The sequence below is a fragment of the Fukomys damarensis genome, unplaced genomic scaffold (assembly GCF_012274545.1).
Source record: "Fukomys damarensis isolate Sample0158 unplaced genomic scaffold, DMR_v1.0_HiC HiC_scaffold_16, whole genome shotgun sequence".
NCBI classification, from domain to species: domain Eukaryota; kingdom Metazoa; phylum Chordata; class Mammalia; order Rodentia; family Bathyergidae; genus Fukomys; species Fukomys damarensis.
This window is the reverse complement of record NW_022900928.1, coordinates 25039769-25056061: the sequence shown is the minus strand read 5'-3', so window position 1 is coordinate 25056061 and position 16293 is coordinate 25039769. Positions and strand designations below refer to the sequence as shown.

At 36.4% G+C, this 16293-nt stretch overlaps 1 protein-coding gene across 1 annotated transcript; it reads left to right on the top strand.

Moving 5' to 3' along the window:
* The first annotated feature begins 2312 nt into the window (after positions 1–2312).
* On the top strand, positions 2313–6074 carry LOC104847764 (olfactory receptor 52B4-like). Its single transcript, XM_033763928.1, has 3 exons — positions 2313–2344; positions 4221–5096; positions 6038–6074. The coding sequence occupies exons 1-3, from the start codon at positions 2313–2315 to the stop codon at positions 6072–6074; spliced, it is 945 nt and encodes a 314-aa protein (XP_033619819.1).
* Positions 6075–16293: the final 10219 nt, after the last annotated feature.

Sequence of the window (16293 nt, the reverse complement as noted above, 5' to 3'; positions counted from 1 at the left end):
GACTTTTACAGATATGAAGTAGTTGTCCTGAAATGAAATGTTCAAGAAAGTGGGATAGAAAAAAATTTAAGAAATAATTACTGAAATTCTTCACATTTGGTAAATATTATAAATTTATAGATTCAAAGAACTCAGTGAATATCAAGGAGGATCATATTATAGTGCTACATGCATGCTCATGTTTAAAGCAGCACAACTCATAATAGCTGAATCTTTGAAGTGGCCTACATTTCCATCAAAAAATAAATGAATACAGGGCTGGGGATTCAGCTCAGTGGTTCTGCTGCCTCCTTTGCAAGCACAGGTCCCGAGTTTGATCCCCACTACAAACAAACAAACAAATAAAAACAAAACAAAAACTCCAAACAAAAAAATCCCAAATGTATACAAAAAATGTGACATATTTACAATATGGAGGACTATTCAGCCAAAAGGAAGGAAAAGTTTGAGTCGCTGGTAGGAACAGGGATGCACCTTGAACCTATACTATCAACTGACATAAATCAGAAACAGAAGACCTATCATGTGGTGTCTCTTACAGGAGAAATCCAAAGTATAAATAACTTATGCAGCAAAGTGAAGAATGGATAATAGGAATTGGGGAGACAGAATTTTTGCAAATGAGAAAGGGATCTAGAGATGGAGAGAGCAGTGTGGGAGGGGAGACGGGAAAGTAAAGAAAATTAAGATGTCTTATAAACAACTGAAGAAGTGAGAAAAAGAGCAGAAAAATAAATGAAAACTTTCACAAATGTGAAATGCTAGTCATAAAAGGAAAAGTGCAAGAAGAAGATAGGATAAAAAATTTAAGAAATAGTTACAAACATTTTTCACATTTGGTAAATATTATGAATGTACAGATTCAAAGACCTGAGTAATCCTAGAAGAAAGGTTAAAAGCAAGCAACACCAGGTATGATGGTGCAAATATCTAATTTCAGCACCCAGTGACACTGAGGCAGAGGGATTGAAAGTCAGAGCCCAGCCTGGGTAACTTAACAAGAATTTGTTTCAAAAAATAAACCCTGGGGATGTAGCTTAATGCTATGGCCCTGTGTTGACTCTCCATTATAGTAAGTCCCTGACTTACAAACATTGAAGTTTTGAACTTCCACAGACAGGAATGGACCTTGTAGTAGGAATATTCACAGATGTGAACAAAGCAGGGAAGAACTCACGTGTTTACCTTACCATTTAAAATGTACTGTAAAAGTATAGTTTGTTTACAGTTGTGCTATGCAATACAACCATTAAAAGTAACTATAAAAAAGTAGTGTATTTAGAGTATATTATGTGGATGTTTGGCTTTCATATGCTTTACATTATGTATTTGTGTCAAAGTTGTATGAGAGTCTGCAGATTTGACTTATGCACATTCTCCCAGAATGGGAGTTTACTGTACTGCAAGTTAAGAAGGATAGGAAGCAAGGAAAAAGAAAGACAGAAAGAAAAAGAAAGGAAAGAAGAAAAGAAAGAAGCTATGTTAAGGTGCATCACAATGAAAATGAAAATTAAAATGAAGTGAAGAGCTAAACCACAGTCAAAATAGAGACCATGAGGGCCAGGGGTTTAGCTCAGTGGTGCTGCCGCACAAGCATAAGGTCCTGAGTTCGATCCCTGGTACCCCCCCCGCAAAAAAAAAGAGTCCATGAAATACAAATGTGTCCACATTATTCATGACCCACATGTTTTACTAACTACAAAGTATGCTCCGTTGTGTACAGTAGGCCGCAGAGATAAGCATCATTGGTATTCATGACTCTGAGGGTGAATCTTATGAAAACCCTAGGGATGGGTACAACTTCAATGCAGTCATTTTCATGAAGAACAAAACTTTACGAATCACTGATACATATTTCTACCTTTTCTATTTGTGTTCAGAGTAGGATCAGCAAGGCTAGATTAGGTGGGAAAGGCTTTCCGATCAGATCATCTTGGAAAGGTAAAGAAAGAAAAGAGACAGGAGGAAGATAGTGGCAGGAAATGGCTTGAGACTCAGCCCACTTGGGAAGAAAGTGAGTGTGATGGTGCAGCTCAGTCCCAGGAGGGACTTTGTGTCATCCTTCCAGGGTTCTCAAGAAAGAGGCTGAACAGCCGACTTTAGTCCTCCTACAACAAGCTGGCTTTGATTACAGATCTTGTGTCTGCTCCTGAAGTCTCAATCTAAGGCTGCAGAGGTGTCTGGATGGGGCAGGTTCCAAAACAAAGGTGAGAACTAGGCTGGTGTTGTCTCATATAGGAAATGCAGGGCAAAGGTGACAGCACTCTTGGAGACTATTGAAATATTGTGACAACACCTATGAAGACAGAGGCATGAATCTGCTTAGTGATAGCAGATGTGGAAGGTGAGGTCTGGGAGGTGAGTTGGAGTGTACATGAGCTAAAGGAGTTTAGTGAAGGGTAAAGAGAAACAATCCAGCAAAAGATAGGTGTCCTATAAGGAGGCCTGAGATGGGAAAACAGAATGTCTTGTTAAAAGTGTAGACTCTTTTGGAGATAATGTTTAAGGAGAACTAAGCATTGCAGGGATTCGGGGTTACTTGTGCCAAAGCTGATATTGGAGGAGTCTTTGTGGAGCCAGCTAGTGAATATTAGAAGGTGAAGTAGAAAATCAGGAGTCAACTTTCCTTCCCAAAAAGAAAAATCAGGGATGCAGAGGACTGTAATGGAAGGAAAAAACCTTAATAAGCATAATATATGTCTTAGCCAGTGAGCTACAAATGAAAAGGATTTCATATCTTCAGAAAAACCTGTGAAGAGAGTATATTTGCGGTGCTGGGGTTCAAACACAGAGCCTTGTGCATGCTAAGCAAGTGTCTTACCAGTAGTTTCCATCCTCATCCCAAGGTATTTTACCAAGTGTTTCCATTTCTTCACTCCAGTGAAAGTAGGGCAGATCTGGCTCTCTTCTCAGAAGGTGCTCTCTGGGCCTATTCCATCTGGGACATCACTACTCCTGTTTACTCACGTGCTCACCATCACCTCAACCTGTAAGCACAGTTAGGACCGTGGCACACAGCATACAATAGTCACTGCTCAGAAAGTGCTTGCTGAAGGGTTAAAGTAATCAAGGAAGAGGAGTATGTAAGAAATAAATAATGAAGTTACTTATTAGTTTCCACCAGCAGAATTTCTAAAGATGAAGAACTGTACCACCTACTCCCAAATAATAATTTTCTTTTTCTAATTTCAGTCATTGCAAACCTTGGTTCCTACGGTCTGAACACACGCATTTACTCCTCTTGTGCCCAGAGTACAGCCTCTCTTACCTCCTAAATTTATTTTTGCCCTTTTTGTAAATATGCAAACTGTTGGTAATGAAATCAGAGAGATTTGAAATCTCAGTTTTGTCAATTACTGGTCTGTGACATTTGGCAAATGAGTAGTATTGTATAAGCCTCAGTTTCCTAACAGTAAAATGGAGATAATATCTAGACCCTAGAATAGATATCAATTCACTACACATCACAAAGAATATATAAAGGACATTTTTGTAGTGCATTCCTTGGCATGAAGTAAAAGTTAATCAGTATCAGTTTAATTTCCCTGTGGTGACGTCATGTTTGGATCCATTCTGTTCCCAGAACACCATTTGCTTTTTAGGCTACAATGTCCACAGTTGATGCTCCAATAACATGCATGGGTGATCTTTTTCAACTACAGAAACTGTTTTAAATTATGTCTTTGCAATGTCTGGTAGCTACCCACTCTGTAAAGGATGGAATCTGAATGTAAAGCTGTGACTAAGACCCTTCACAATCAGAACAAATCGTCCTGTACAGCCATCTCCCCTGCTCTCTCCAGCAGACTCTGCACCAGCCACTTGGGCCCCATAATGTCTCAGGGACATATGTGCTTTGATCTCTCTGCTCACCTTTTCATATACCATTTCTCTTTTAAAATTTATTTTAGAACAAACTACTAAAGGTCAAGGTCAAGTATATGCTTCATGGTTTTACAGGTTTCCCACATATGATTAATGATTTCCTGTGTGTATTCATGGTTTTCTGTTTAAGTGAAATTAATAGAAAAACGTTTCTTTCTGTGATTAGTTGTAGATAGTATAGACTAGCTGTCACTCATTAAAACATAGATCATCTTTCATCTTTATATGTTTCTTATTTACATATTCACAGATGATGGATGTTGTGGAATGTACCAAAAGTTTCTGGTGACATCATAAAAAATACTAAAGGAAATATGTATTTTCCTTTGCCTCAGTGAAGAGGAGGTGAGATGTCTCTTGGTGTTGCCAGATATAAATATCTTAAGCCACAGCGGTGTCAGCCACACAGTCTTCTGGTTGCTGGGCATCCCTGGCCTGGAGGACCAGCACATGTGGATCTCCATCCCCTTCTTCATTTCCTATGTGATTGCTCTGCTTGGGAACAGCCTGATCATCTTCGTTATCCTCACAAAGCAGAGTCTCCATGGACCCATGTACCTCTTCCTCTGCATGCTGGCAGGAGCAGACATTGTCTTATCCACTTCCACGGTTCCTCAGATGCTGGCCGTCTTCTGGGTCCACGTTGCAGAGATCTCCCTGGATCGCTGCATCACTCAGCTCTTCTTCAACTATTCCACCTTCATCTCTGAGTCAGGGATCTTGCTGGTGATGGCATTTGATCGCTACATTGCCATCTGCTACCCTCTGAGGTACAGCAGTATTCTTACAAACTCCTTGATTGGGAAGATTGGAGTGGCTATCTTTCTGAGAAGTTATGGCACAATAATCCCCATAATACTTCTTCTAAAAAGACTGACATTCTGCAAAAGTAATATCCTCACGAATGCTACTTGTAAATATATTGTCTTGGCTCCTGTTTCCTGTGATGACATCCGAATTAACATCTGGTATGGATTTTTTGTCCTAATGTCAACTGTGGTCTTAGATATTGTGCTGATTCTCCATGCTGTTTTCCGAATCCCATCCCAAGATGTTCGCCATAAAGCTCTGAACACTTGTGGCTCCCATGTCTATGTCATCATCCTCTTTTATGGTCCTGGGATCTTCACAACTCACACTCAGCGATTCGAACACCACATTGCACCCCATATCCACATCCTGCTGTCCAATGTCTGCGTTCCTATACCAATGTCTTCAGCGTTTCTACCTAACCTCTCTTCTAGCCAGTTTAGTGTTTCTCTTTTAATATTTAGATCTTTAATCCATTTTGATTTTAGATTAGTGCATGGTGAGAGATATAGGTCTGGTTGTAAACTCTGACAAGTTGAAACCCAGCTTTTTCAGCACCATTAAAGAGGCTATCTTTCCTCCAGTGAAGATGTTTGTCTCCTTTGTCAAAGGTGAGGTGCCTGAATGTGTCTGGAGTTGTTTCTGCATCTTTTAATATATTCCACTGATCCTCAGGTCTGTTTCTTTTCTAGTACCATGCTGTTTTTATCACAGTAGCTTTGTAGTATAGTTTCAAGTTGGGGACTGTGGCTAATGTTTCCAGAGCTATGTTGAACAGGAGTGGTGATAGTGGACATCCTTGTCTCGTTCCTGATTTGAGTGTGAAGGATTTCAGTTTTTGACCACTTAGTATGATGTTAGCTGTTGCTTTTTCATACATGGCTTTTATCAGATTGAGGTAGAGACTGTCTATTCCAATTTTTGTAGGGTTTTTATCATAAATGCTTGTTGGATTTTGTCAAATGCATTTTCTGCATCTATTGAAATGATCTTACTGTTTTTGCCCTTGGTTTTATTAATATAGTGTATTACATTTATTGATTTGTGTATATTGAACCATCCCTGCATCCCTGGGATGAATCCTACATGGTCAGAGTGTATGATCTTCTCAATGATCTTCTGCTTTCTATTTGCCAGCATCTTATTAAAGATATTTACATCTATGTTCATTAGTGAGATTGGCCTATAGTTCTCTTTTTCAGTTGGGTCTTTCTCTGCTTGGGGATCAAGGTGATGCTTGCTTCCAGGAATGAATTCAGGAGTATTGCTTCTCTTTCAAATTTACCAAAGAATTTAAACAGGAGTGGGAGAAGTTGCTCTCTAAATGTCTTGTGGAATTCAGCAGTGAAGCCATCAAGACCCAGGCTTTGCTTAGTTGACAAGTTTTTGATCATGTTTTCAATTTCATTGAGTGATATTGGGTTGGTTAGAATTTTTAGGTCATCTTCATTCAACTTTGGCAATTCATACATATCTAGGAATATGTCCATTTCTTCTGTATTTTCCATCTTATTGGCATATAGTTTCCCAAAGTAGGTATGGATAATCCTCTGGATTTCTGCTTTAATTTAATTATAATTTCACGCTTTTCATTCCTAATTGCATGGATTTGGGCCTTTTATTTCCCTTTTTCAATAAGGTTGGTTAAGGGTTTGTTAATTTTGTTTATTCTTTTGACGAACCAACTCTTGGCTTCATTGACTTTTTGTATCATTCTCTTAGTCTCCATTGCATTGATTTCTGCTCTGATCTTTATACTTACCTCCATTATATGAGCTTTGGGTGCGTCCTCCTCTTCTTCTTCTAGAAGCTTGAGGTTCAGCATCAGGTTGTGTAATTGAGCTCATTCTGTTTTCCTAATATGAGTATTCACTGCTGTGAATTTTCCTCACAAGACAGCTTTCATTGTGTCCCATAAATTTTGGTATGTGTTTTTGGGATTGTCATTTAATCATAGAAACTGTCTGATTTCTTTTTTAATTTTCTCTGTGACTCATTGGTTGTTAAGGAGTGTGTTGTTCAATTTCCATATATTTACAAAATTCTTATGGTTTCTGTTTCTATTGGTTTCTTACTTGGTCATACTATGATATAAATATATACAGGGGATAAGTCCAGTTCCTTTGAATTTTATCTAAACATGTTCTCTGAGCCTGTGTGTGGTCTATTTTGGAGAAGGACCCATGTGCGGCTGAAAAGAATATGTATTCTGATTTTTTTGGGGTGGAACACTCTGTAAACATCTGTTAAATCCATTTGTTCAAGAGTTATTTTTTAGATGTAGTATTTCATAGTTTATTTATTGTCTAGTTGATCTGTGTATTTGTGCCAGTGGGGTATTGAGGTCCCCCACTATGACTGTATTAGTGCTTATTTGATTTTTCATGTTTGTTAATTATTTTATATAGTTGGGAGCAGTAGTATTTGGTGCATATATATTTATGATTGTTATCTACTCCTCTTGGATTGTTCCATTTACAAGGATGTAATTGCATTGTTTATCTCTCTCTAGTAGTGTTGGTTTTAAATCCATTTGATCTGCAAATAGGATAGTTCCTCCCATTTTTTTTCTGGTTCCTGTCACCTGGAGTATTGTTTTCCACCCTTTAATTTTCAGTCTATGTTTCTTTTTGAATTAAGTGTGTTTTTTTGTATGCAGCATATTGTTAGATCTTGCTTCTTGACCCATTCTGCCAGTATATTTCTTTTGGTTGGTGAATTGAGACATTAATATTTTTTTCTTCATTGAGTTTATTGGTACATTTTAGGTATACAGTACAGTTACATTCATTATTGGGATCTTGTACCTTTACATGACAGGTCTTGGTTCTCATTTTTCCCCTTGTCCCTGCCCTCCCTTCACCCCCTCCTCCCCTCCCCATTTACAAACATTTTATTTTCATTTTTTCATTTTCTCCTATTTTTTTCTTTTCCTTATTAACTTTCCCATACCCTTCCCACTTTCCCTACACCTTTAGCCCTTTTATTCCCATTTCACAATCTCAGTTATCTCATTAGGATCTTATGTACTATTATAGTTTATTCATACCAGAGAAACTATTCAGTATTTACACATGTGACTTACTTATTTCACTTAGAAGTGTATCCTCAATATGTATCCATTTTCCTATGAATGAATCTAATTTTTCATTCTTTATGGCTGAGTAGTATTCCATTTTATAGACAAACCACATCTTCTTTATCCAATCTCCAACTGATGGGCAAATGGGCTGTTTCTAAATTTTAGCTATTACAAACTGTGCTGCTATAAACATGGGTGTGCATATATCACTCTGGTATGATTCTTTTAATTCTTTTGGGAAGATATCCACAAAAGAGATGGCTGGGTCAAATGGACCCTCTAGTCCCAGCTCTTTGAGGTATCTCCATATTGATTTCCATAGTGATTGCACTAGTCTGCACTCCCACCAACAATGGAGAAGGGTCCCTTTCTCCCCACAACCCCACCAACATTTGTTATTGAGTTATTTCTTGATAGCAGCCATTGTTTGTGGGGTGAGGTGGAATCTCAGTGTTGTTTTCATCTGCATCTCTTGAATGACCAGTTATGTGGAACATTTTTTCATATATTTACTTGATGCTTTTACTTCTTTGTCTGAGAAATGTCTGCTCATTTCTGATGCCCATTTTTGAATCAGGTCCTTATATTTGGATGGGTTGATAGTTTTGAGTTCTTTATATATTCTAGATAATAATCCTTTGTCTGAGGAGCAGCTGGTAAAATTTTTTTCCACATTGTAGGTTGTCTCTTAGTTCTGTCGATGGTTTCTTTTGCAGTGCAGAAGCTTTTTAAGATGAGATCCTAGTTGTTGATTCTTTCTGCTAGTTCCCATGCTACTGAAGATTTGTTCATAAAGTGTTTTCCTATGCCAATGTCTTCAAGAGTTCTGCCTAACTTATCTTCCAGCAATTTTAGTGTTTCTGTTTTAGTATTTAGATCTTTAATCCACTTGGATTTTAATTTTTGCATGGTGAAAGATAAGGGTCCAGTTTTAATCTTTGGCAGGTTGAGATCCAGTTTTCCCAACACCATTTATTGAAGAGGCTATCTTTCCTCCACTGGGGATGTGAGACCATTAATAGTGATGGTTATAACCGATGTGTGTTATGTTTTTCATGATCTTTTGCTGTGGTAGGATTTCCCCCACTTTTATATTTACTTCTTGTCTTGCATGATAATGAGATGTATTCTTATTAACATTATAAAATTATGTCTTAGATAAGATGAATTGTGTAGGTGAAGCACTACGACCCTTGGCAGATTCTAAGAAGTAACAGGTGAGATAGTAGGGGAAAGAGCTTTGAAGCATAGAACAGAGGAATGTCTGATACAGGTTAAGGAAAACTTCTTTTGGAGGGAAGAACTGAGCAGAATCGTTCAAGATAAATTGGAATTGGAACTAGCTATTTTAGGTGATCATTTCAAAATCTTTCTCCAAATGTCCAGTTGTTCTCTAGGGTTCCAGCCAAAACATTTCCCCTTAGCTGCTCCCTTCCTGAAAAATCTCTATCAGCTTCTGAAGGGTGTTCATGCCATTCCTGATGTTTAGGTGATCTCTGGCTCTGTCCTTCCCTCTGTCATCTGTCTTTTTATTGCCAAATTTATGGGGAATACTTTTCTTTTTTGGTGCCACTTTTCTATTTCTTCTGGGTATATGACATTCTTTAGGAAATACGTATTTTGTAGCATCTGTATGTCCATGCAATATACAGAAGGTAATTATCCACTGAAGGAAATATTTCTATTTGACCTTTGTCTGTTCCATTGCCCATGTTCCTATACATTCTTCTTGAGTGACAGGAGTTAGGTCAAGTGAAACACCCAGTGCTATTCAAGGGGGAAATCTGGTGGTTAAAGCAGAAAAGGACCTTGTCTTCAGAAATTAAAATGACGAGAGAAGAAAGAAAGGGAGGGAGGAAGGGAGGGAAGGAGGAAGAGAGAGAGAGAGAGACCTGCAGTTTGAGCTAAAATTTGTTTATGTGAAGATCTAGCTACTTTATTAAATATCTATTTTTCATTTAATTTTGTGACTATTATGCATATACATATTTTTAAAAATTTCAGCAGTTCTATAAGGCTTACAGTTCTGATTCCTTCTTCTCAGAAATAATCGCTTTAACATTTATGGCTGTTTCATTATTATGTACCTCCATATAGATAAAGATACTTTTATACTATTATTTCTTGACTTATATATTCTTATAATTATATGTTGTATATTGACCTTCTCGTATGGAAGGTGACCATTTACCTTTCCTGTGCACATCTTAACCCCCTCCCCCATCATGTAGACACTCAGGCATACACTAACTTCCCTTTTCCTGATTTTGTTAACACAGCTATAACAAGACTTTAAAGATCTCTATTTATGTTTAAATTAATTTGATCCTTTTCTTTACCTAGATGCTATTAGTTTGAACCATCTATTTAGTCAATAGTCATCCATCTGTTTTCAAACTTTCAAAATATTGTTACCATCTCTTCTCTGCTACTATCTTCTGCATTTTGGGCTGATTATTTTTTTACGGACTTTTTACTGGGATTTTATAAGAAATTATTAGCAAGCACCCACATTTAATTTGATATCTTTAACTAGAAAACTCAAGAAAAACACTTATTTATAATGAGTCTTTGTTTCTTTTAGTTGGAATCAAGACAGTCCTCATTAGCCTGCCTCAGAAATGGCTGACTGCAACCACACTGATTTCAACCACATAGTCTTCTATCTGGTGGGCATTCCAGGCACAGAAGACCTACATATATGAATTTATATCACCCTCTGCATCTCCTATGTCTTTGCTCTCCTTGGAAATGGTCTGCTCCTATTCATTATCCTGAAAAAGAGCATCTTCCATGAATCTATGTATCTTTTCCTCTGTATGCTGGCTGAAGTTGACATTATCTTTGACAGCATCATGGAACCCAAGGTGTTGGCCATATTCTGGTATAACAGTAGGGAGATTTCTCTTACTGGTTACACAGCTTAATTCTACTTCCAGTATTCATTCTTGCTATTTTTGAGTCAAGTATCTTGTTGAGTATGGCATTTTATCTCTATATTGCGATATATTATCCCTTGAGATATACCATGATAACCCACATCCTGATTGTAAAATCAGTATGGCAATTTTCTTCAGAACACATTGTAAAATTTTTCTCATGGTATTTCTTCTAAAGAGCATGACTTTTTGCAGTAATAACATCTTCCCACATAATTCTCTGAATTCATTGATTTGGCCAAATATGCCTGTGATGACATCTGAGTAAACATCAGGTATGTTTTCTTCTCTCAATGTCAACAGTGATCCTAAATACTGTCCTCATTTTATTTCTTATGTTTTGATTCTCTGTGATGTCTTCCCAACATGTTCACCACAAAGCTCTCAACACGTGTGGCTCTCTTGTCTGGCCATCATCTGCTTTTACGGACCTAGGATCTTCTTAGTTCTCACTCTGCACTTTGGATACCACATTCCACCACTCACCCATATACTGCTGGCCAGTGTAAGCATGCTTGCTCCATTTATGCCAAATCCCATCACTCATGGGTTCAAGACAAAACAGATATGAGATCACGTGATTTTAGTGTTGCTTCCAAAGCAGAAATGACTGAGGATGGCAGAGACTGATTTCTCAGAAGGTTTATTCTTCCCTGAGATATATTTTGGCAGACTAAATAGAAAGTCAAGAAAAGAATCTCTATGAAAAATGATTAATTGAATTCTGGGCCTCTGGAGCAACTTACTGAAACTGTGAAATGTGCCTTTGTAATCAGACTGAAAGCAGTCTTTGTAGGCTGACTGAGATACCCAAGGCTCATTATTTGTGGGGCTGGGCATGTTAATTTCTGGTAGTCATATATACCTGCAATGTTTAACTCAACTTTGGGCATAGCTTGTGTAATATCAAAGGTCTTATTTGGATATATAAGCTATTTTCCATCTTGGGCTATGTCAAGCCCCGAGACACATCCTTGGATACCCAACCTTTCATTGCTTCAATTATGGCCACTAAGAAGGCATTAAGAGCCAGGGATTTAGCTCAGTGGTTCTGGTGCCTGCCTCTCAAATGCACAGGCCTGATTTTGATCCCTGGTACCAAACAAACAAAACAACAACAACAACAACAACAAAAAATGGCATTAAGAAGCAATGTTCTTAACCTTTGACTTTTCATGAGTATCTCAAAGATAATCCTTCTTAGTATGGTGTAGAGGATGTATCCATGATCAGCTTTTAGACTTCCTTTTCAGCAGCAATTTGCATGTCACATATATGCAATCTATGTTTCAGTCTAAAGGAATTGCTTATCTCTAATGTCTCCATGCTCCACCTTATTTTTAAAGGCACTGGTACATTTTTTTCCTAAGTGATTCATTTTCCTGGAATAATCTCTCCCATTTTTGACCTTTTAATGAATTTCCATCATTCATCTTTCAAAGTCCAGGTTGGTGTTTCCCACTCAGTGAGGTCATTATTAACCACCACATATCACAATGAAATACTACTTCCTGTATGAGATAATGATTTTTTTATACTGTAGAAAAACATTTTATGTATTTCATAAAGATATAAAAAAATGAAAATGAAAATTTCCATGATGCCAGCATCCAGAGAAATTTATTATTGACACTTTATGTAGTCTTTCAGATATTATATATAATTATAACTCTTGTTTTTAAATAATTCTATATTTATTGGTAATTTTTAAAATACAGTACTTTGTAAGCTACAAATAGATACCACCTTTAACAAAACTTTCACCAAGAAAGATACTGAAAGGCTTGATGTTGAAAATTCAGAAATAAGACAGATGCATACTATTGTAAGTACAATTTGGCATTTTTCTGGAAGCTATGGTCAACAAAATAAAATAAAGAAAATAAATAATAGGTTAAAACATTAAAAGGAAGAAAAAACAATCACTACTAGATTATATGAATGTCAACCAACCAAGTGAATTAGCATTCGCCAAGATACATAGATATGAAGTCAATATGTAAAAACGTTTTCTTTAACCTCATCTCCCCCCCTGGGAATTAAAAAAAATTCAAATGGACCACTGTCACAGCAATGATAAAGACCTTAACATAGTCAAAGAAATGAAAATCTGCAACTTGGGCTCTCATGTCATATTGGAGTGAAAGCAGAAGCCAACAGCAGAAACTCTCCTCCTATTAACTTCTTCGTATGAAGGAAACTATACAATATCCAAGGTTGGGTCCGATTTACTTCACTTAACATTATGCTCTCAAGGTGCATCCATTTTCCTACACATGACTCAAATTTATCTTTTATGGCAGAGTAGTACTCTCTTGTGTGTAAATATCACATTTTCTTTATCCGTTCATCTGTTGATGGACATGTGTACTGACATATACCCCCTATTACAGTATCTGCACAAAAGTTTCACTGCCCTAAACATCTCCTGGGCTCTGTTTACCCTTTCCTCCTACCTTCCCCTTGACCCTGTGGTAATCTCTTATCTTTTTATTATCTTCATAGTGTTACCTTTTCCAAAATGTCATAAAATTTTAGTCATACAGTATATACCCTTTCCAGATTGGCTTCCTTCACTTAGAAATATGCATTTATGGTTTCTCAACATCTTTGCATGTCTTGATATTTCATTGCTTTAATGCTGAATAATATTCCATGGAATGAATGCACTATGGTTTCTTGTCCATTCACTTGCTGAAACACATCTTCAATTATGAATGAATTTCCTGTAAACATTCACCTGCAGGTTTTCAAGTAGACATAATTTTGAACTCATTTTGGTCAGTGCATTACTAAGGAGTATAATTGCTGGATCATACTGTGAGATTATATTTAGTTTTATAAGGAGCTGCCAAACTGGCTTCCTAAGTGTCTGTGTTAATTTGCATCCTTACCAGGAACAAATGAGAATTTCTGTTGGTCCACATTCTCACCAGAATTTGGGGTTCTTAGTATTCTGGGTTTCAGTCATTCTAACAGGTATCTGATTGCTATTTTAATTTGCACTTTTTTAATAACTGCTGTGTTGAGCATATTTTCACAGGCTTATTTGTCTTTGTACTGGATTTTCCTACCAGGGCAAGTATTGGTTCATTTTGCAGATTGTTTTCCCAGACAATACAGATATTGAAAATTTTGATCTTTCTTTCTTCTTTCCCCAAAAGAAAGGAATGTATGAGAGCAGATGTGAATATGTTTTAAAATTTAGTGCTATGAATCTGTGTGGTTTTCTAACTATTTAATTTTCATTTGGTAGACAATTCTTTTTGTCAAGAGCAAATTAGTAGGTTCTGGAATCAATGTTGGAGGTTTAAAGAGAAAGTATATTGGAATTATTAATTAAGTGGGATGGAAGAGTAGATATTTGAGCAAATGTGTAATTTTGCTGGGCCATGTTGATAGTCTTAGGCTGGTGCTCATCTTGGTGGCATCATTCTGATCTCCAAGTCACTACAAAGACATGGAGGTTGATTTGGAGATAATATTAGGATTGACCAGAGAAACTACAAGAAAATATTTGGATGATTTGAATACACTTAAAGTAATTATAATGAAGCATGAAGAGCCTAAACTTAAGGTAAATCACACAGAAGGTGTTAGTGGCTTAGAAAAACTATGGAGTTAATAAATTAATGATCTTGATAATATTAAAAACTGGTATAATCAGCAAGTATTGAGTGAGTAATTGTGACTGGACAGTGGAATGTTTGAATTAGTGAATTCAGAAGTGGAAAAAATGTGATTATGGTCATGCATTGCTAAAGTGAAGTGAAGGAAAATGAAATAGGCTCTAAGGAGGAAATGAAATTGAGCACAGGGTGAAGAGGAATGAGGAGAACAGGATAAAGACAATATCACCACACACATACATACCCAGGGAGTATTACTCATATGAAAGAGAACTCTGCTGTCTGTAGTCAAGTGAACGAACCTAGAGAATATTATGCTAAGTGAAATAAGCCATAAATAGAAAGGAAAATATTGCATGGAAAATACGTGTGACATCTAAAGTAGCCAATCTCATAAGAGCAGAGATACAATGGTGAGTTGGTTAAAGAAGGGGGAGGGGAAAGTGAGGAGATGGTGTGCAAAGGGTACAGTTATGAGAGATGAATATAGGTCCTGGAGAGCAAATATATAAAGTGTAATCATAGTTAACCACATTGTCCTGTATACTTGAAATCCATCAAGAAAGTAGATCTCAAAACCAAACAAAACCAAACAAAAAGGTAATAATGTGAGATGATGTATATTTTAATTAGATTATTTAGGATGATTATTTCCCAATGTACACATATGTCAAATATTCAGTTGTATACCTTAAATATTCAGTTTTTATTTTTAAATCATTATTTAGTAAATCTGAAAAAAAAGGCACAGAAAAATTAGTTTTCTACACTTGGACACTGAGATATCAATGATACCTGTGCCAAAGTCTTGTATCTGTGAGGGAATCTAGAAGCGAGGAGTAGAAGAAAGTACATAAGATGAGTCTCATATGAGCAGGAGTGTCCAAGAGAAAGTAAATGAGCATAAGTATGGAACAAAATCAAGAAAATATTTTGCATAAAAAATGCCCTCCAAAATGATTTCATATCTATAAAATATCAAGAGTGTGAGTTAGAAATAAATCACACTGAAATATTAAAGGACAAAAATACTTTACTAGAAGACTTTGCTTTTCATTTTTTCTTTATTGACTATTTTTCACATGGTCCACAATGGCACTTGTCTTTTTTTTTTTCTCATTGAGTTTATTGGTATTTTTTAGGTATACAGTACAGTTACATTCATCGTTGTGATCTTGTATCTTTACATGACAGGTCTTGGTTCTCATTTTTTTCCCTTGTCCCTGCCCTCCCTGCCCTCCCTTCCCCCCCTCCTCCCTTCCCTATTTACGAATACTTTTTTTCCATTTTTTCATTTTTTTCTTTTCCCTTATTACCTTTCCCCTACCCTTCCCACTTCCCCTAGGCCTTTAGACATTTTCTTCCTATTTCACATTGTCAATTATATCATTAGGATCTTATGTACCATTATAGTTTTTCACAGCAGAGAAACTATGGCACTTGTCTTATTTATCTCTGTATTACAAAATTCCTGGCACAGGGTTGTTTCCAATTGAAAAAATTTTGAATTCTTTGTGAATATGAAAATAAGAATGTTTTCCTTCAGTAATAAAATAGACTATATGAAAGTGGATGCATTTCACATAATTTCCTTCTTTTAAATATCACATATTTAAATAAAATAATCTAGAATACATGAAAATTGTATATAAATATATTCATCAAGGAATTGTTTTCATTTAGTTTATTGGTACATTTTAGGTATACAGTACAGTTACATTCATCATTGGGAATGTATATCTTTTTTTTTCTCAGATTTAATTGAGTTTATTGGTACATTTTAGGGATACAGTACAGTTACATTCATTGTTGGGAATGTGTATCTTTACATGAAGTATCTTGGTTCTTATTTTTCCCCATTCCTCTGACCTCCCTTTCACCCCTCCATCCCTCCCTATAAGGACTATTTTTAATTGAGAAAAATAAAAGCTATATAAGTGTGCAACAA